Below are 20,603 nucleotides of genomic sequence, written 5' to 3'. Positions count from 1 at the left end.
TGGTTTTTTCTAAGCATACAACTTATTTTACTTATACGTTCTTATACTTTAAGTCTTATACTTTCTACTAATACTTTCTTTCTGCTTATATTACACTCCTTATGTACAACTAATATCTTAATTTATTTCCTACTTTTGCTAATACTTATACTACTTCTTTCTACGCATACTGCTTATATTACTTTATGCTCTTATACTTAAAGTCTTATACTTTCTACTAATAATTTCGTTCTGCTTATATTACACTACTTATATAGAAGTTATAACTCAATACAGTTCTTACTATTACTTATATAGCTTATACTTCTTCTTATTATGCATAATACTTATATTACCTATATGTTTGTAAACTTCACGTCTTATACTTTCTGCTTATAATTACACTACTTATATACAACTTATATCTCAATATATTTCCTACTTTTACTTATACTTATACTTCTTTATTCTACGCATGCTATTTATATTACTTATATGTTTATATACTCGTATACTCTTATACTTTTATACTGTTTATATTCATTCTATGAAAAACTCTCGATGTTTTCACATATTCTCTGCAGAATTACATAAATATACACAAAATGTTGCTGACATACTAAATGTTACTTTAAAATGTATTGCTGAAGCTGACCGATTTTAACACACAATATGAATGGCCTTTTTTCTCACAGTGTACGCGCTCGTATCCATTATGGCCGACTCTGAACACTTAGTTTTCCGTAGGCGCAACACGTGCACCTATTTTGCATACGAAATCACATTCTCCACGCGCTGCAAGTAATTGGCCACAGAATATTATAAACTGTGTAAATGTACTTTACATTTTTTATATGGTTTTTTTGATTTGTTTATTGTTTGTGTTTGCCCTTTGGGCAGCGATATTCCCCGAATTCAACATACACAAACACCTGGCATGTGGAGTTCCCTTGAATTTCTTTTTATCTCGACATAAAACCAGTTTTTATATTCGTGCTAGCCACAGAAGTCAGGTAAAACAGTTGGTCCAGGGGTCCGGCGGGGCAAAACCCACACAATTTATTATGCATTTGCGATTATCAAATAAATATATACATATATGTATATATGTATATATGAGTAGGTATATTATATAGCAATGTTTTTAACATTTGGTGAGCTTTTTATTGTCAATTAGCAACGTCTTGCCATATCATTTGCCTTTACTCGAGTTCGCGCATTACACAGATCGTCGGATATATTCTCTATATCATTCAATAGCCATATCAAATTCTCAAAATGCTAATTAAATTGTTAATTTATTGTTGTTTATGTACATTAATTGCGCACTTTCAATTTACTTTTTTTCAACCTTTTACCTGACTTTTCGAACCAGGAATCTTATGTAAATTAGAATCAGCTATTTTCAATACAAGTTCTAGGAAGTAAGCATAGATAAATTTAGGCTTAAAAATAACTTTGTTAAGCAGTTAGTAAATAGTTTATGTTAATGTTGTAGCTTATAATATATTATTATATATGTACATACTGCAGTATATTATAAACAAAGATAATTTAGCTAGTTGCATATATTTCCGTTCTTTTCTCTTAAAGTTTATTTTTAAAAGAATTTCTAAATGCGATGAACAACAAAAACCTTTAATGAACGAATTTCTAAATGAGATGAACAATAAAATTAGTTTTTAAAACAATTCCTATATGATTTTTGGAATATACACACATTCGAATACTATCTTAAAGCTGTGCTAGTTGCATAAAGATCGGACAATAAACACAAAAGTTATTGAAGAATGAATTTTTGCATAGAATTCGGCCCAACTGGAGAACTTGTGTGTTTATCACGCCCTAATTATTTTATATTATTTATAGCTTTTAGCTTGTTAAGGCATATCAATTGCAAGTCTTAAGTTCCATTAAGACCTTTCACTCCAAACACCATACATTTTTGCAAACAGCCTTAAGTTTTTTATGGGGCATATTATTTGAGTTAAAAGTTAACGCTCCATTGCTAATCAATTACTTGGACAAACCTTGAACTGTCGAGGTAACGATTTAAATATTAGCTAAATATATGTCTGCCACACACACATACATGCCCTTTACGTATATATATGTGTATATGTATTTGTATTTATATTTAAGTTTTTTTTAAACCTTTATTTTCGCATTGCCAATGACAAATTTGCGTGTGCAGCAACAACAGAAGATGAAAAGCGAGACTGCGATGACCCAAAAAAAAAAGACCAATAAAAAAAAAAAGTCAAAGAAACAGAGAAAAAGTTATAAATATTCGATAAGTTATTGACATTTTTTTTTTAGGCCCAAATTATTTTTTGTCGTATGAAAGACCTGCAAAGTCTGGGAAAATTTCTAAAAGAGAAACAGTTGGCAAAAATGGCAGCAAAATAAATGTAATTATATGCCAAATACGTTATATTGATCAGTACACATTCTGCATGTGGGCGATATCACCCAATTGAGTGGAACATAAATGAAAGTCAAGCGTGAATTTAATTATATAATGATCAGCTGCCGCCCACGTCAACCGCAACAACTTGTCGCCTCTCACTGCCCGCTCAGCCGCTCTCTGACATTAACACATTTGAATGTGCCTGAGTCTGCGGAAAAACTTGTTTTCTTTTTCTTTCTTTTTTTTATGTCTGCCATCCAGCTGTCCGCTGTGAAAATTAGCCATGAAAATGTGTCTGGGAGAGATGCCAAGCGATGGCATCTCAGAGCTCAGCTGGAAAGTAAAAGTGCTGCGGCAGCGCCTACTTTTGCTTTCATTTAACAGCAACTTTAACTGCAGCAGCAGCAACAACAACAACTAAAACAACAACAACTGCAACTATTACGAGCACTTTTAATAAAAACAAAAATTACAATTCATTTAGTTGACTTTAAACTTAAGAAAATAAACCAAGAAAAAAAAAACAATATTATTTTTCCACTTTCATATATTCGAGTGTGCATATTTTAAGGAATTTTCTTTTGTAAGCTTTTGCGCTCGTTTAATAGCAATTATTTTAATTAATTAAAGTGTATTTTTCTTTTTGCACGAACTCAATTTTCTGAATATTATTTTGTTAGTTTAAGCAAATCTTATTTTTACTCTGTTCTCTTCAAGTCTATTCTCATTTTTTCTATTCGATCCTTTTTATATTCCATTCTAACTGAACTCTGAAAGAAACTCCATTTTCAACACTTCCCTGTCCAGTGGAAGTTATCTAGGATCCATATGATCTATAAGTCGGGCTAGCTAGAATATGACCCTAAGTAATATCGACCGATCAGTTTTCTGACCTCCTGGTCACCAATTTGGGTTCAGGCGAGGGCAAGGGCACTTAACCATATTATTAAGGCTACGACGACAAAGACTAATGCTATGGGTTCTTCGGAGACCTAAAGCAGGCCTTCGACCGCGTCCGGATTAACAGATTGCTCCAAAAAATTGCTGTCTGTTAGCTTTATATTGGGTGCTCACTGAACCCCATTTTCCAAATCCTTAAATCCCTTTATCCATGTTTTGGTTTCAAACTTGATTTTCTTTTATAGATCGAAATAGTTTGCTAAATATTCCAAGACTAGTTTGGACTGCGGTTAAATTATTTTATATTATTTCTAGCTTTTAGTTTGTTAAAGTATATCAGTGTTTAGCTTTAAGAGCTTTAAGTCCAAGCAGCAGAAATGTTTGTTCGATTTGAAATCTACTTTAGAGTCTTTTACAAGGCACAACCTTCGACAGATTTTATGGGCTGCCTTTACATTAGATTTAAAAAATTTTAGGAATAGTTGGCCTAGTTGAAAATAGATTCCCAAAAAAATCGATTATATTTTATTGAAACAATAAACCTAAAGAAGTCTTCAAATCGGGTCAAGATGCCGCACATTAAGCAGACCCCTCACCAAAAAATGATTGGCAAGGCGCCACGCAAGCCCCTGACACCGAAGGTAACCCGCAAGATGGCACCACCTGGGTTGCCCGAGGTGAGGCAACCCCATCGGTATCGACCCGGTGCAGCTGTGCTGCGTGAGATACGTCGCTATCAGAGGTCGTCGGAGCTGCTCATCCACAAGCAGCCCTTTCAGCGTTTGGTGCGTCAAATAAGCCAAGAGTTTGGCTGTCGGATGCGCATCCAGCCGGCGGCCCTGGCTGCCATGCAGGAGGCTGCCGAGTCCTATCTGGTTGGGCTGTTTGAGGAGTCCAATCTGTGTGCGCTGCATGGCCAGCGAAAGACCCTTATGCCCAAGGATCTGTTGCTAGCTCAGCGTATAAGGGGTGACAAATAGTCACGAATATTTGAATATTCGTTCGTTAGCTGTTTCGAATGCTATTAGTTTCTAGTTCAAAATGTTTTAAAGTTATGATTACAAATTTGATTTGGAGTTAATAATAATAATTAATAATATTACAGATCCCCGCACTATATAAGTAGTTAACTGAAGGAATATGATGCCCAAAATCAATTATTTTTCATGGCTTGATATTTGTATAGTTCTTTTTGCTCAGATGACGGAATTAGCCCGTTCGGACTACTATATCATTAAGCTGTGCTAGGAAGAATAGGTAGAAAATTAATTTATTTTATGAGAAACTTGTTTGTTTTATAAGAGATCTTGACCAAGTCCGGCAATTACAAATTTCAATATCTTCTATTATCCACAGCGAATCACTATATCATACAGCTCTAGAGGAAGAATCGGTAAAATATGAGTTTTTATATGGAAAACCTCCGTTTTTATACCCATGCAGAGGCTAATAGCCTCTTGTGTCATGAAAGAGACATATCCGACCCCATTAACGATATACAGTATGTCAAGAAAATGTTTTGACAAAGCAACAAAATTCATATTTTCCAGATTAATATGCAATTTAAACCACATACTTTTAATGCTTTTATTTTTTACATATTTTATATCGATATATTATTATTCTAGATCAGCATCAACTGCCGAGTTAATATTGCCATGTCAGTCTTTATGTCCGTCTGTCTATTTCTATGCGGACTAGTCTCTCCCTCTTAAAGCTATAGTTTTGAACCGACCGGATCGGAACACAATCTTACATAGCTGCCTTAGAAAGATCATCCGATCAATAGATTTCTGTATGGAAAACTTCTTTGTTTCTCAAGATATTTCGAGCAAACTCGGCATTTATCAGTTTCACTTTGCTCTTCATATATATGCAAAATCTTATCAAAATCGGAGCACTATATAATATATAAACAATAAGGAAAAATACTGTGTTTTTCAAGATATTTTCATTGAACTCAGCAATTAAAAGTTACACGATGCTCACATATCTGCAAAGCCATAGATCAAATGTCAATAAGGGTATTAAATCTTCGGCGTGTCGAAGATATCCCAAATATCTCATTCAAGTTATCTTCAGGAAACAAGAAACAGTTAAAAGCTTTACAATTCTTCTCACTTGCTGATGAGATTTAGAATTAACTCTCATTCTTCTACTTGTAATGAACTTTCTTGTCAAACTAAATTGCAATTGCATAAATAGTTACTCGAAAATTGCCACAGCGTATTATTTCACGACTTACATGATCCGCAGCTCATTGCTATGCTGTGAGCTACGCGAATGAGCTAAAAGTTTTCAGCTGACGCGACAACAATGAATGAACTCACATGAGTCACAACTCCAATGCACACACACTGCACACACACACCACACACACTCTATGTAGACCTGGCTTAAAATGTTAACTCATCTGGCTGCGCTTGTGTGGAATAACCTCAATTTGGTTCACACTGCGCATTGCGACTTCATCATGGCTTTAACTATTTTCATGCTCTTCGTAACGAAAAGCGAAAAACCCAAAAAAAAAAACAAAACAGTCCAAATCCAACCAAATACCACAAAATACAAACCAGTACACGTGCAATTGTGTCCAGCAACAACAATAACAAAACCAATAGCAATAGAAATTTGTCGACTCTTTTTATTGCCGTACATTGGGACGGCATAGCGAAAAGTTGGTCAAAAATGGTAAGGGAAAGAGTTGCTTTAATTTCGTTAATATCAGACTAGAAAAGTTTTCTCAATTTTATTATTGTAGAAAAACCAAAAATATTTTATTTTTTATTAATATCTATATTTTTTAATGGAACACGTAAATTATTTTAAAATTTCGTTGATTTAATTTGTTTTTGATTTCTCGTTGAACTTGAAAAAAACGAAGTCTTAAATTTCGCTCGTTTTTTAATGCTTCAAATTCTCTCCATTTAATAAATGCGAGACCTAACAAATATACAGTCTGCGAATTATATCATCCTTATTGACTTGCCAGGCGTCTTTTAAAGATACGAAGAATTGGAAGAGTCCGAGTGCGAAAGAGATTGCGAATGTATCATCCAATCGATCTCTCAGATCGGTTTTTATAACCAAACTTTTCTAGTTTAACCTCCTTTGTTAGACTTATCTGTAGAACAAGATGAATATAAAGTCAACTTTTTGCTAAATACCTTACATTTTGAAAAGCAAATTAAATGAAGAATTTTCTACCAAAATATATCGAATGTTACCACTGTGCAACGGTAGCTCTCTTGTGTCAGTGCCCAATTTACCAAACGCTATTCAATTTCGTGACATTCAAATTGGCCACGTAAAAAGGGCACAGATCTTCGACTTAGTTGCCTCCGTATTTGTATGTAGCAAGTGGCCAAATGTTTGTTGTTTTTGCTCCAATTTTCAGTTTAATTTGGTCACCATAAACGCTTTATTTTTGTGGTACTTGGTGGACGGATAAGTGTCTGTTGATTGACGGCCTTCAGCTGATTGAATGTGTCAAGATTCAGACAAGGCTGGTCCAAATGGGCTGCTTATAGCAAGATGAAGACATTTGCTGCTGATTATTTATTTAACATATTCTGACATATTCTGTGCTAGAACTAAGTTATCTTTTGAATATTTTTTTAGCTTTAAGCCGAGATTTAAACTCACATACTTAAATTAAGGCTTTAATTTGATCAGCCAGCTTTCTGAATTTTAAGATTTAGAGATTAAAGCTTCTTATTACAAATATAATATAGTTTGCCCCGAGATTTTATTTAATCCACTGATTATATAAAATTTGATTTATATTATGAATTAATCAGTATTTCATTAAAAAAACTTTAAGCCTTAATATTCTGCAGTTAAAAACTCTTGAAGCTCAGTTTAGTTCTTGTTTTCTTGTTCTGAAAGTAAAAAGCTCTAAGCAGTTGAATACGTTAAAAAGCTAATATAAATATTTTGGAGTTAAGTCGTAAAGCTCAGTTTTATTTTTGATTTTTAAGGTTTTAAGTGGTTCGAGCTAATAAATAATTAGACGTCAAATTCTATTCAATTAAAAAGCTTTAAGCTTTTGAATAAAGAACTCAAGCTTTAATATTATACTGCTAAAAGTCTTAAAGTTCAGTTTAATTTTTGTTTTCAAGCCTCTAAACTTCGACGAAACAGTGCTGCGAGCTAATAAAGCTTTTGAATAAAGAATTCAAGCTTTAATATTATACTGTAAATGTCTTAAAGCTCAGTTTAATTTTTGTTTTCAAGCCTCTAAGGTACAACGAAACAGTAGTTCGAGCGAATAAACGCTGCTCCACATATTTCAGCTCCCCTTAACTATTTTTCCATCAGAGATAATACTTTCCAGCTCTAACTGGAGCCACCCTACAAATTGTGCACTGCTCCTGTAAATTAAAAACCAACCCCAAAAAAAAAACACATAAATTGCCTTTCAGTTTGCCGCTCGGTCACACTTTGCCGTTTCATTAGGCAGCATAGATTGAAATCTTGGCCACACCAAATGCAACTTATGGGCCCGGCCAACAGCCATATATAAATATATAAATGTCTGAACAGACGACAAGTCGCGTGCCCAATTTGGAGCCAAACTGGCTCAGTAAATCAAATTTAGTATTTGCCCCAAATGCATACGAATATTGTATCATGTTTTTCTTTCTTTGTTTTTCTTTTTTTTTACTGTACAATTACTCTAATGACAAGCTCTATGGAATTGGTGGAGATATAAGAGATATGCGACACGAAACGAATTCATTTGTACGTTAATGTGCTGCTGCATAATTGCCTCTAATGCAGTTCAACAATTAGACAAAATTGCATCGGTTCCCCTATAAAAAAAGGCCTATTTTGATTGTAATGCTCTATGCTTAACATACTATTTATATATACATATGTACTGCCTTTTCCAGTTCTGTTTCTCTTTTGTCGTTACTGTCGTCATGTTGTAATTGCTTTACACTCTCTTTTTGTTTTGCCATTCACAGTGAATGCGCTACAGTCATGCATTTGGTACAATCTCAGCATAGATTGGGTGAAAAAATTCTACCTTGATATACTCTTCATGTTCTATGAATATTATGTCAAAACGTTTGTCTCTCCTTTTCTCCCCCTCTCTCTTTAAGGTTAATTGTCATGCAATTGCTTTTAATTCTGTTCTTTGTTTGCTTTTTATTGGCTCAGTTGCCATTCACAGCGAATGCATTGTAGTGACACCTCTTGGTACAGTCTCAGTTTAGTTGGGGGCAGGCTATTGTAATATTTATATGGAGCGCACATTTGTCAAATTGATTAGTGTACATAACTCTTTGCTATTCAATCGCACGAAATGCTCGAATTTACTCGATTTTTGCATTTAATTTTTGGTGCGGCTTTTGTTGTGGAGCCAATTTTATTTCTGTGATCAGGCGATTGTGTAGTTGACGCCAGCTGACTTGATTTCGACACGAGCTTTACATGTAATTGCAACTAAAGTAGTTTATGTCAATAAATCATTTCAAAAAAATTTCAATTTAATATGATGCACTCTGAATTGGTCATGAGATGAGTGAAATACTCGTTAGTTTACTGAAAAAAAAAAACATTTAACGTTTGTGTTTATTCAAGTGCTGCCTTTTAATGGGTTATGAAAATATTCAAACTTATTTTGAATTTCTCTCAATTGATTTCTTTTTTCTAGTTAAATATTAAGAAAAAAATAAACGGGAAAGTAAAGTTATTATCAGTACACCGAAAATCTAATACTCTTGTCATTTATTTTTGCAGAAATGTGAGCATAGTGAAGCTAGTAAATGCTCAGTTGAGATGCAAAATATCTTGAAAAACAGAATATTTTGCCATACAATAACCGACTTTTCGATTGATCGTTCCTATGGTAGATATACGATATCTTGTTCCGGTGGGGAGCAAAGGGAAGCTTATAAATGCCGAGTTTGCTCGAGATATCTTGATAAACAAAAGAGTTTTCCAAACAAGAACCTATGTTTCGACTGATCGTTCCTATGGCAGCTATATGCTATAGTGGATTCCGATATATGTACTGCCTGCAACAATGATAAGGATCTTTGCAAAGTATCAAGACGATAGCTTTAAAACTGAGAGAATACTTCACATAGAAAAAGACAGACTGACAGAAGGACATGAGTATATCAACTCGGCTGTTGATGCTGATCTTAAATATATATGCTGATCTGCACATATATGTATATATATATATATATATAGATACTTTATGGTGTCGGAGACATGTCCTTCTATGCATTACACATATCATGACAATATTATAATGCCTTTACAAGGGCGTAAAAAGACTTGATATGAAAATATTTGTTTTAATATCTTTGATTTACAATTCATTAAGGATTTCTTAAAAAAAAGATTCTACAGATTCGTTTGGCAATATTTGGATTTTAATTCGGCAAGAATAAAAATTTGCAAATGTTTGCTAAAAATCTGGCAAACATATGATGCGGTCATGGAAATTCATATAAATACATCTATACCCTATGCCCATAAAATGGCTCAAAACGGTATGTATGGCCGCGTATGTAAAATCAACAGACGAAAATGTTTTATGCTGAATATCTACTCAGATACGCACAACTTATATAAGAACTTATCTGATGTTAGTGACAGGTGTTTATTCAGTAAAATAAGTACATATATATGGATACCCTAGGTATGCTTAGTTAGTTATTAAGAACTCATCAGCTACTATACACAGGGTATTTAGCCTTTCTGCTTCCATTTAATTCATAGTTTCAAGTGCACTACATCAAAATAACTGCGGCTATATCTACATCATTATGGAATATATATATAGAATACTCGTATATGTTTAATATGCTCATCAGTTATTTGAGCAACAAATATGAGAGCTAGAAGAAATAATAGATGCAAAAACTGACCGGCATGTTGTGGAGGCATCTCGCTGCCTGGTTCAATAAACGCCATAGCAGTTGGGGCCACAAGGTCAAAATTGATGGTATTTTTGGCATATTATGAATTTGTGGATTTTTGTTGTTTGATTTTGTTTTCTATTTTAATTACGTTGAAAGTTCAGCCCGAGGGGCCCAACAAAACATAATGTGAATTGAGCTTTGATTTCCCTCGAACGCGTGATATAAGCAAATGTCATGCAAATGAGTCATCCCAAAGACGAATTAAAATGAAACAAATGAATGAACTGCGGCTCGGCCCAAAAGCGTTGAATGCATGTGAGTTATGAATAAAAAACTAGAAATTGCTTAGTATCTATAAATTAGATTGAAAAAGTTGGAATAGACTTGTATTGGAGCTTGTTGTTAAAATGAAATCGTTGGAATTTTTTTTAAAAATTTCTCGAACATTATATAATGACTGAATGTCACACACAAATTCACAATATGCAACATTTTTACCATTCCTTTAAAGCATTTTCAATAGTAAACAGTAACAGAAACTGTTGAATACATATGTATGTTGCATATTAATAAATACCATTCAGATTTATTTATTTACTTCTCCATAGAAACGTATTCAACTTTTAATATTCATATTTCACTCGTATACAAATTTCCACTCTTGCGGGTGAAATTCTATTTGTTGCGTATTATTACATATTATTGAGAAAGGAAGTCAAAATAAACTAGAAGATATTTAATATTCATACCATATATATGTATTTTGTACCCCTAATATATATATCTGTTATTCCCAGAGCCTTTACGCCTTTTTCATCCGTTTGGGTATGGAAATATCTATTATATTCCATATAGGTATCTCTTAAGTATCTCTTAAAGAGTTGCCCACCTTCTACTTTACCCACCCACAGCCCGACTTTTAAAAACTTGAGCAACTGTCAAACATTTTGCGAAACAATTAATTTCACATTTCAACATACATAATTACCAAGGTAAAGAAAAACAGTTATATATACTTTTAGTCAACGTACTGTGAATTATAAGCCAAAAAAGAAGAAGAAGAAGAAAGACAAACCTGGAAGCCAACCTTATACAATAATTAACGCCCGGCAACCGCTATAAAGCGTCATGTGCCCCATTCTTCACTTGGCTGATTTTAATGCTAAAAAAAAAAAAAATAGAGAAGAAGTAAAATAAAAATTCCTATTTATTATTGTTAAATATGTTTCTGTGGAACTGCATGAAATACTTGCCAACAATTAGTCTGCCGCGATCTGTGATTAACAAGCATAACTGTCTGCATTCTCCGCAGATTCAACAATTCTACAATTTGTAGAGTGCGTGCATATACCCAGATTTGGGTTAGCTTCAGATTTGGTTCGTGAATTCTGGTGATTAGTCGCGCAGACCCGCCGCTGTGTAGAAAGAAAGCGGCAAATGCTTCAATTAAGGCTAAAGATTGTAAATAATTGTTGACTTTAAGAGTTGATTTAAATTTCTAGAAGATGATATCTCTGCGCTCGAAGAAAGCAACAGGCCAAATAAAATTCTTGTATATTCATTGTTAACTTTGGAGCTTTCCTAACTCTACGAATTTCTTAAATTTTCTGAGCTTCTCCTATTACGATCTACAATTGGGGCTTTTCACAATTTCCTGAGCTATTAAGGATCAACGATCAACTCAACAAAACTTCGATCTATGCGAAGATGATCTTGCTGTGCAGCAATTGTTAACCTCTTGGAGCACAATTTCTTCACTTCATGAGTATTCAGAGTATATAATTGATCCTTCCACATAACGATCAACTATCAAGCCAAGCATATAATTTGTAAAAATTTCCACGAACAGCTCTCACGCAACCTGCGATCATCTGTCACGATAATTATCTCATTGTTCTTAAGAGTTCAATTAAATTTGTAAAGATAGACTGAGCTGCTGTTGATCTTGAAGTCACAACAATTTCCACAGCTTTCCACATAACGATCAACGAGCAAGAGATCAGCTCTTGCCCAACTTGCGATCATTTGGAGTAAAAATAACTCACGTTCTGCTCATCAATCAATGCTACGGTCCAAACTTATGACTGACTGTCTGATCGAGTCACAGGTCTTGGTCTTTGGCAAGATCCATTAGACGATCGTCACAGTATGCAGCAATACATTTTTCAACATTTTCTGTTTCTGTTTCTGTTTCACTCGAAGTGAAATCATTTTAATTGCAAATCGATTTCAACTAAAGATCGTTTGTAAATCTCCCTCTCGTCTGGGCCGCTGCAAAAACTGGTTTTTGCATTCAGCTCACGATCATCCGTTGTGTGGCAGATCTCTGAAGTAGTCTTTGCTCAGATCTTTTTAGATTCTAAGCCATTCGTTCATCTTCAGCGCGTTGCCGCTGATGCGGAAATGATACTTCTTCTTCTAGTCAAAGTCCGCGGATTTCTTTCAGGGTTTCCATTAACATTTCTTTGGATCTTCTGCACTTGCTGTAATATTTTGCTCGAGTCACGTTTATAGCACCAGTCGCCGGGTAACTTGTTTTGATTTGGGTTAAGCGTACTGAGTTTCAAATTGCAAACCAAGTTATGCCCTTTTGTTTTGTTGCTCTTTTAACTCTCTGCTTTGCCTGCTTTGGCTATAGTTCAACTATGTTTCGTAATTGGATCTACGTAATGCTTCGATTATGCTGTAAGATTATGCTCCGTCATGCTAGACTTGAGGTTCTTGGTTCTTCTTGTTTTGGATTTTGGGATGCATTACTTTAAATCATATATTTTGTACATTAAGCAATTATATATTTTCCTCTCTTTATAAAGAATTGTGAGTAAGAACGATTTTTCAGATAATTAAAAAAAAAACAATTAAATCAAATATCTGCACTTTATATTTTGCTGTAGCATTTAAAAAATTAAAAAATAAAAAACTTTTTAAAGTAACTAACAATAATGATAAATGGATATTTTTATTTTTAGAAATACACATTTTCCACTCGCTATTATTCCTAAAGATTACACATTTTTATAAAAATTTATTTAAATGGCATATATTACAACAAAAAACATTTACTTGTAGTGATCTTCAGTTTAACAACCAAAAATATGCTTTACTTTAGCTATCCTATGGGTAACGAAGCGGCTTTTGTTAACATTTCTCGCTTAGCCAAAAAGTATGCTATGATTTTTATGCGATCACTTAACATTATATCGTATCGAACCCAATACACGAAAATAACAAGAGTTTTCAGTTATGTATATACCTAAAAATTAAAATAAATAAACTATAATTTAATATATATTGTTTGTATCTTACTTTATTTTCTAAGCAATTTGTTTATTGTCCTGAAACAGATTACAAATAAAAAATAAAATAAAATTGCAATAAATATTTACATAAATTTAATTGTTAAATTTTATTTATTTAATTTTTGAATAGCTTACTGAAAAGGTCTTATTCCAGAAATAGTCGCTTATATTTTATACATTCAAAGGTAAAAAATATATCTGTTAAAAATATTATATGTGCTTTAGATATAAATATATAAATATTATATAAATCTATTTTTGGATTCTGAGCATATTTTCGGCAGATTTGTTGTGCTCAATAAAGATAATTTGCAGTTGCCACTGTTAGCCCTGTGATATGGAATTGTTGTAAGCTCTAAAGCAATCTTTTTACCTTGCACAGTTGCTGGACGAGCAGCCGGCCTCCGCTGATAAGAATTTACCTTTGCCGACTCTGCTTATCAGCAGCGACAGTTGACATTCAGAAAAATAAAGTTACAAAATTCTGTGTTTTTTTTTCTACTGTATCTGACTTATATCTTATCAAAGTGTTAGTTTTTTTTTCTGTTCGTTTACGGTTAGTCAGCAAACGCACATTCGGAGTTTATGGGCTTAACATTTTTTACATATTTATTTATGAGCTTCTGTGCTCTATTAGTTGTATATGTTTGTTTGTAAATTGCTCAACTCTACCATATTTGCATGCCCAGGCGCCCATTAAGAACCCATATGTGGCCCGAAACTCCCTTGACACACCTGAGCTCAAGCCACACCTTAGGCTTGTATTCACAGGTAACCGCCATCAAGGCACAGTGGTTTAAGCTCTGATAAACTAGGGCTGAAAATTTTAAATTTGTAAAACTGACAAAATGTTATTTATATATTATATATATCATAACATAATTATATGTAATAATAATTAGCTGAAAAATTATCTAAATTTCAACGAAAGCAAAAAAAGGTTATAATAAAAAATGTTTAATAAATAATTAGTTTAAACAATAATATTAAAATTGATAAGTTAAGTAATGTTTTTGTATACAGAACCATTCAGGTAAATTATAATCATTTTTTTTTTTTATGTGCCCACTGTCTTCATATATTGCTATGACTTTGCACCACTGTGCAGCAGTTGCTTTTAACGTTAATTGCCAACCGTTTGGGCCCTTTACGTAGACCAGCACCTCGTGACCAGGGTGGACTGTTGCCGTTGCCGTTGCATGCATTATTGACATGACATCGGGCGAATCGGTAGATAACAAAGCCTCGAATAACCATGGTGAAACCAGCCCCCAATTCAGCCAATATATAAACTAGCTGCCTTATGTATATACACAACGGCTTGCAATAGTTTTTATTACTGCATATGAGACGATGAACTTTGCTGGGGGAGGGATGTCGACAATTGGGGGCCTTAGCATTAATATGGCGTGTGCGCTGCAGTTGAATGAACCCAATATTTGCTCCATTTTGATTACATTTGATTTCATTTCATCAATAGTCAAATTGGAGTTTCATTGCGAACCAAGTGCACTGAACTTTGCAGCTATTGTTCGTTATATCTATATATACATACATACATATGTACATAGGTAATATCTGGGCCCATTTGTGCCGAAATTCTTTGAGGGGTTCGCAAGGTAAAGTAGTTTTCGGAACAGAATTGCTTAATAGAAGAGAATTCAGCTATCTTAATGATGATGATGATGATGTGACGATTTATGTGAGGCTCATTAATTGGAACTGTGAACTCTGTATATATACGATATATATGGTATAGTATTTACATTCCCGATAAAAGATTTGTCTACAATATATATGATTTATATTATTATTTATTTTTGTTATTTCACCCCCTCAAAATTGGTATTTAGACTTTAGGAAAATTTCCAACAGTATTGTAATTATGGAACATATGGCAAACACGCTTAACTATAATTCAGGTCTGTGAAAAGCAATTAAAAAGCTTCAGATTATTATTTTTTCAGCTTTCCCTTTTGCTTGGCCTATTTGTTTTTGCCTAGAACCTCTTAACCTTGAACTTGTGCAAGGCCTATGGAACCCACATTTAATTAAAAAACATTTCATAACGTGTTCTAATAATGTTCCCAACGTTTATGGGGAATTTGTTTGGTTAACTACCGTTAAGGCAAGGGAAATTGTTTCGGTGTTAGTTTTTGTTTTTGTAATTACTTCAAAGAAAGTGCCTCGAAATAGTTAAACGTTCCTGACCCGCATAGGGCTGACCTTAAAGGGAGAAACGCTTGGGCAAATATCGACTGTAATTTAGAAAAAAAAATTATTATTAATTCTATTGTTTATTCATGTTTATGTTTTACGTATTTTTGCAGGTCGCGCTAATTGAAATAATTACAAAATGGCAACGTGAAGAAACGCGAAACAACAACAAAACACTTAAAAATAAAATATTAAAACAACAACAATCGAGCTTAAAATGGGCACATAAATACGCACAACAATTGTAACCAAAGCTTTAAGCATATACTAAGAGGAAGAAGAAGCAGCGAGTGCAGGAGAACAAGCGTTAAATTGCAGCAACAATTTTCAAACGCAACGACACGAGGAATTTCATTGAGAGCGAGCGAGTCGGCAATATGCGTCTAGCCGGTGGGTCTCTGTCACGCCACTGGGCCATGGGCGCCTGTTTGCTGCTGCTGCTGGTTTGGCCCGCAACGCCGACGCAGGCACGTTTTATTGCTAAAAGAGAAACCGCCCATGTGGGGGATATGGGTGTGGATGCCCATACAGCTGACCCTGACATTGTTAAACCGAGCAGTGAAAGTGCGAGCGGATCGGAACTAACAAAAACAACAACAGCCACAACAACACGTCAAGACAATGTTTTAGCTATGTTAGCAGCGCGATTGCAGCTGAGAACAACAACAACAACAGAAGCACCAATGCAACAGGCGCAGTTAACAACAAACAGCAGCGGCTTAACAGAGCTGATTCCTAAATTAAAAATAGCAGAAGAGCAACGGTTGGTGACAACAGAAGCAACAACAGCAAATGTAAATCTTACTGGAAACTCCAACACTGCACCTATCCTGCCTGTTAATATGGAGACTGTTAAACTAAATGAAGAAGCCAAGCGGGATTCGAACAGCAGCAGCACTGCAGCAGCGCTAATATTAAATGCAGCAGAGCAACCGACAGCCAAACAGCAGGATAACAGCGCTCTTGAAATTTTACAGAATAATACAACAATAGCAGTAAATGCAGCCACTGTTACACAGCCAAATGAACATGAGCTAAACGTTAAAAAAACACAGGCAATTTTACAGCATGTTACAACAGAGAATCCAGAAAATGTGCAATCTATGGTTGGTGATCAGCAGCAGCAGAAAACAGCAACAGAAGTGCCAAAGGCAGAAATTCAGGAGCAGCTTAAACCTCTGGAGGGAGAGCTATCAAAACTGCAGCAAGAGTTGACAACAACGCCCACAACAACAACGACGACAACTTTAAAAACGCACTTTGCGTCCACACAGCGAGCCGAGGATCATGCGCGTGCTATGCAATTTCCCAGCAGCACTGAAAATGTTGCCGCCCTCTCACCCGTTACCCCCATGAAGCTGCGACCGCTGCCGATGACAACGACAACAATAACAACAACGCACACACCACAGCTGCTGGCAGCTCTGCTGCACGCGGGCGTCACTGTTACGCCCAGCGCCTCGCATGAAAATGTTATCGAGGAGGAGCAGCTAGTTCAGCCACAGCACGAAAAACGTGCGAAATTCATCAGTGGTAATTCGACAAATGCGCAACAGCTGACGCTGCCCAACGCGGCGGAGGTGTGGAGCTTAGCTGCCATGAAAATGGTGCCAACAACAACAACAACAACAACCACATCCACCACCACCACCATTGCGCCCACAGAGCTGGCCAATGAAATTGAGCTGCAGCAACAGAATCTCACGGAACAGCATAAGGAAAAAATTCTGTTAGACTGGCAGCAGATAATGTTAATGCAAACGAGCCAGGAGAATCACACAGAGCTCACGATGAGCACCACACTGGATGCCACCGAGGCAGCTACACAGGCGACAACATTACAATTGGATGATATGTTAGATGAAAAGGAAATGGAGACTTCAGCTAGCAGCGCTGTAACAGCCAGCACTGTTAACAGCACAGCAGCAACAGCGGACAGGCGACAGGATGAGTATGCAATTGATGAGATAGCAGTAACAACAAAAGAGAACTCAACAGCGGCTATGAAAGCTAAGCCTGAGTTGGCAAAGGCAGCTGGCACGGGAGATGCAATAGTAACAGCGACTGTAACGGCGCAGCCAGAGTTAACAGCTGCAGCAAACGGCAAAGCAGAGGCAACAATAACAGCCACAAAAACACCGCAGACAGCCTTAACAGAGCTTAATAAGCATATCCCAAAAGCAGGCGAAGCAGATGCTCCAGTTACAGGGACTGCAACTTCACAACCAAACTTAACAGAGCTAGCAAAGCCTAACTCAACAGCCCACGCAGCTGCAGTAGGCGCAACAGGCGAAACAGACATAGCAGCGGCAGCGACTGCGACTGCACAGCCAGCGTTAGCAGCTGCAGAAGCAGATGAGAAAGATACAACAATAACAGCGACTGCAACTGAGCAGCCAGCGTTAACAGAGCTGACAAAGCTCGCCTCCCAAGTAGCAGCAGCTGCTGGCGTTGCAACGAAGTCCGTAATAACAACAACTGCAACAACAAATAACGCAGAGGCAGCTGCAGCAACAACGACATCTGCTGCGCCGCCAACAGCTGTGCCTGAGATGCCAACAACAACAACAACAACAGTAACGCAAACAACAACAACAACAACAACTGCTCTGCCAAGTGCGTTGAACGACACCCGCTATGCGAATGAATTGGCAATGAAAGCGACGGCGCATGAAAATAATGAAAACGGCGATAAAAGCAACAATGTCGACAGCGACGACGTCATCAACGTCTCCGTCTCAGTCGCGGTCTCAACGACCGAGCGCCAGCCAATAACAGTTAGTATGCGAACAGCTGGCGAGGTGAACACAACGAAGACGACGCCAACGTCAACGCCGACGCCGACGACGCGTACATTGCTTGAAGAACAATTAGAAACAACAACAACAACTTTGGCAACGCCAACGCCAACGGAAATTGTCCAAATTAGCAATGAAGTCAATTTAGACACAATTACATTTAAAAATGTGACAAAAGACACAAATAATATATTAATTGAAAAGAGCAACGAGAAAAACAATAACAGCACTGCCAACGTAGTATCGCAGCAAATCAATAACAGCGCTGCCTACGACCCAGCACTGCAAATCAATAATAACAGCACTTCCAGTACAACAACAACAAGCACAGCAACACCCTCAACTCTGTTGACAGATGCTAAGGCTAACAGTGCGCTGAACGAGCATGAAACACTGCTGGAAACTAATAACATAGGCGAATCACCGGCTATATCAACAACAATAACAACAACATCAACTACTGTTAAGCCACTAGCAACAACAGAATCTACAGTAGCAGCTGTTAATGAGGTAGACGTAAGCACAGCAACAGCAATAACAGCTGTTACTGCTGCAACAGCTGCAGCTGCAAAGGACGCATCCGAGCTTTACGATGAGGATGATGATAATGAGGATAAGCGACAGCAGATTGAACATGAAAGTGTCACAGAGCAACAGTTGCTGAGCAAAACGACAATGGCGAACGCGACAACAACAACAACTGAGACTACAACAACCACAGAGGCGACAACAACAACATCAATTAGGCCACCAACAACAACTACCACAACGGAGGAGCCGTTTATCAGTTTGCTAGATGATAGCACCACAACGACAACATCAACAACAACAACAACCGAAACCATAAGAACAACCACAACTACAACAACAGAGCCCATCTACAGCTCCACCAGCGACAATAACATTAATATTAACAACACCAGCAACAGCATGCTGCCCACTGCTAGCAGTGCCAATGTTAATCTACCCACCACCAGCAGCATCCCCATGTTAATGCCAACACAACCGCCCACCGATGTGAATCACATGCAACAGCCGCCCGGCAACACTGGCACCGATGTCAACGTCATAATTGCCATAACGGTTAGCGTAATTGGCGTCGTGGCGCTCATCCTGCTGGTGGCTTTCCTCTATTTAATGCGCAAACGCCAAAAGCAGATGTCCTATAGCCAGCGCTGTCGTCCCGTCAGCCTCGATGCCTACTCTCTGGACAATGTCTCAGTGTTGGGCAGCGTGCGGCGCAAGGGACGCGATTTACGCGCCTCAAAACGTACCTACGGCAACGCCGCCTTCGATGATCCCTCGCTGCGTCACAATCTGCTGAGCGCCACAGAGTTGGGCAAGTTTGTGGAGCGGCGTTCGACCATCTTCGAAGAGTTCCGGGATGTGCCCCAAATCATTGCTAGGGCGGACGAGGTGCCAGCCGGGTGTGAGGACAAGAATCGGTGAGTAAGAGGGGAAAATCGAGGGATTTAAAAACAGAGAATAAAAGGGGGAAGAAAAAGAATAACAGGAGCAAGTGAAAGTGAAAGCGATGAGATGAGGAAGGAAATTCAAAGAAAGGGAGAGAGAAAAAAAATAGGAAAATGTAAATAGAATAAGAAATAAGGCATTCGAATTGAAACTAGAATAGTCATTGAAAAGGAATGAAAAGAATTAAATAATGAATTTCTTCATGTTCAAGGTTACAAGCTTGTGACGTAGTAAATATATATATATTTTATTGGGCCTCAAAAGCCTTTTATTTGTTAGCTTTGTTTTAAAAGCTGAGCGATGAGTGTATAGAAAGAGCAATTGTTCTATACGATTTTTGATTGAATACACCAAAACTTATCTCCTTCTCTTATCTTATCAACATTTTTCCATTATAAAGTACAAGTTCGCAGGTTCAAGTTGCTTTTTAGGGAAAGTTATCTGTATAAATCATTATTACACTAATATAAAACCTCACGTGTAGTACTTATTATAAAGATTACGCATCTTATGTCAAATACATAAATTATACAACTCTTTACTTTTATTTTTATTTTTTCGAATCACTTCCTGATGATCGTGAATTCAATGAATCAAAAAAAATCGCTGGATTGTTGGATTATTGCTCACACCCAACGTAACC

The 20,603-nt window shown here is 36.4% G+C and overlaps 2 protein-coding genes across 3 annotated transcripts in view; both read left to right on the top strand.

The window, feature by feature from the left end:
* The window catches only part of LOC135438333 (mucin-2), a 31,405-nt gene that overhangs the window by 7,423 nt on the left and 3,379 nt on the right, over positions 1-20,603 (top strand). For both annotated transcript variants that reach the window (XM_064696621.1, XM_064696630.1), the window contains exon 2: positions 15,803-19,932. In XM_064696621.1, coding sequence (XP_064552691.1) covers positions 16,067-19,932 — 3,866 coding nt within the window. In that variant the 5' untranslated portion in view covers positions 15,803-16,066. The remainder of the gene's footprint in view (positions 1-15,802; positions 19,933-20,603) is intronic.
* Positions 3,758-4,862, top strand: LOC135438356 (uncharacterized). Its single transcript, XM_064696654.1, has 3 exons — positions 3,758-4,340; positions 4,395-4,546; positions 4,646-4,862. Exon 1 carries the CDS (start codon positions 3,859-3,861, stop codon positions 4,267-4,269), a length of 411 nt encoding a protein of 136 aa, XP_064552724.1. The 5' UTR covers positions 3,758-3,858; the 3' UTR covers positions 4,270-4,340; positions 4,395-4,546; positions 4,646-4,862.

The sequence above is a fragment of the Drosophila montana genome, unplaced genomic scaffold, assembly GCF_035044405.1.
Source record: "Drosophila montana isolate Dmon_TW-CO22-7 unplaced genomic scaffold, ASM3504440v1 contig_1505_1, whole genome shotgun sequence".
NCBI lineage: Eukaryota > Metazoa > Arthropoda > Insecta > Diptera > Drosophilidae > Drosophila > Drosophila montana.
Note: the sequence above shows the minus strand (reverse complement) of the source record. Positions and strands in the feature narration are given on the sequence as shown.

Coding starts and splice junctions, on each gene's coding strand:
- LOC135438356 (XM_064696654.1), top strand. CDS start 3,859: ATGCCGCACATTAAGCAGACCCCTCACCAAAAAATGATTGGCAAGGCG.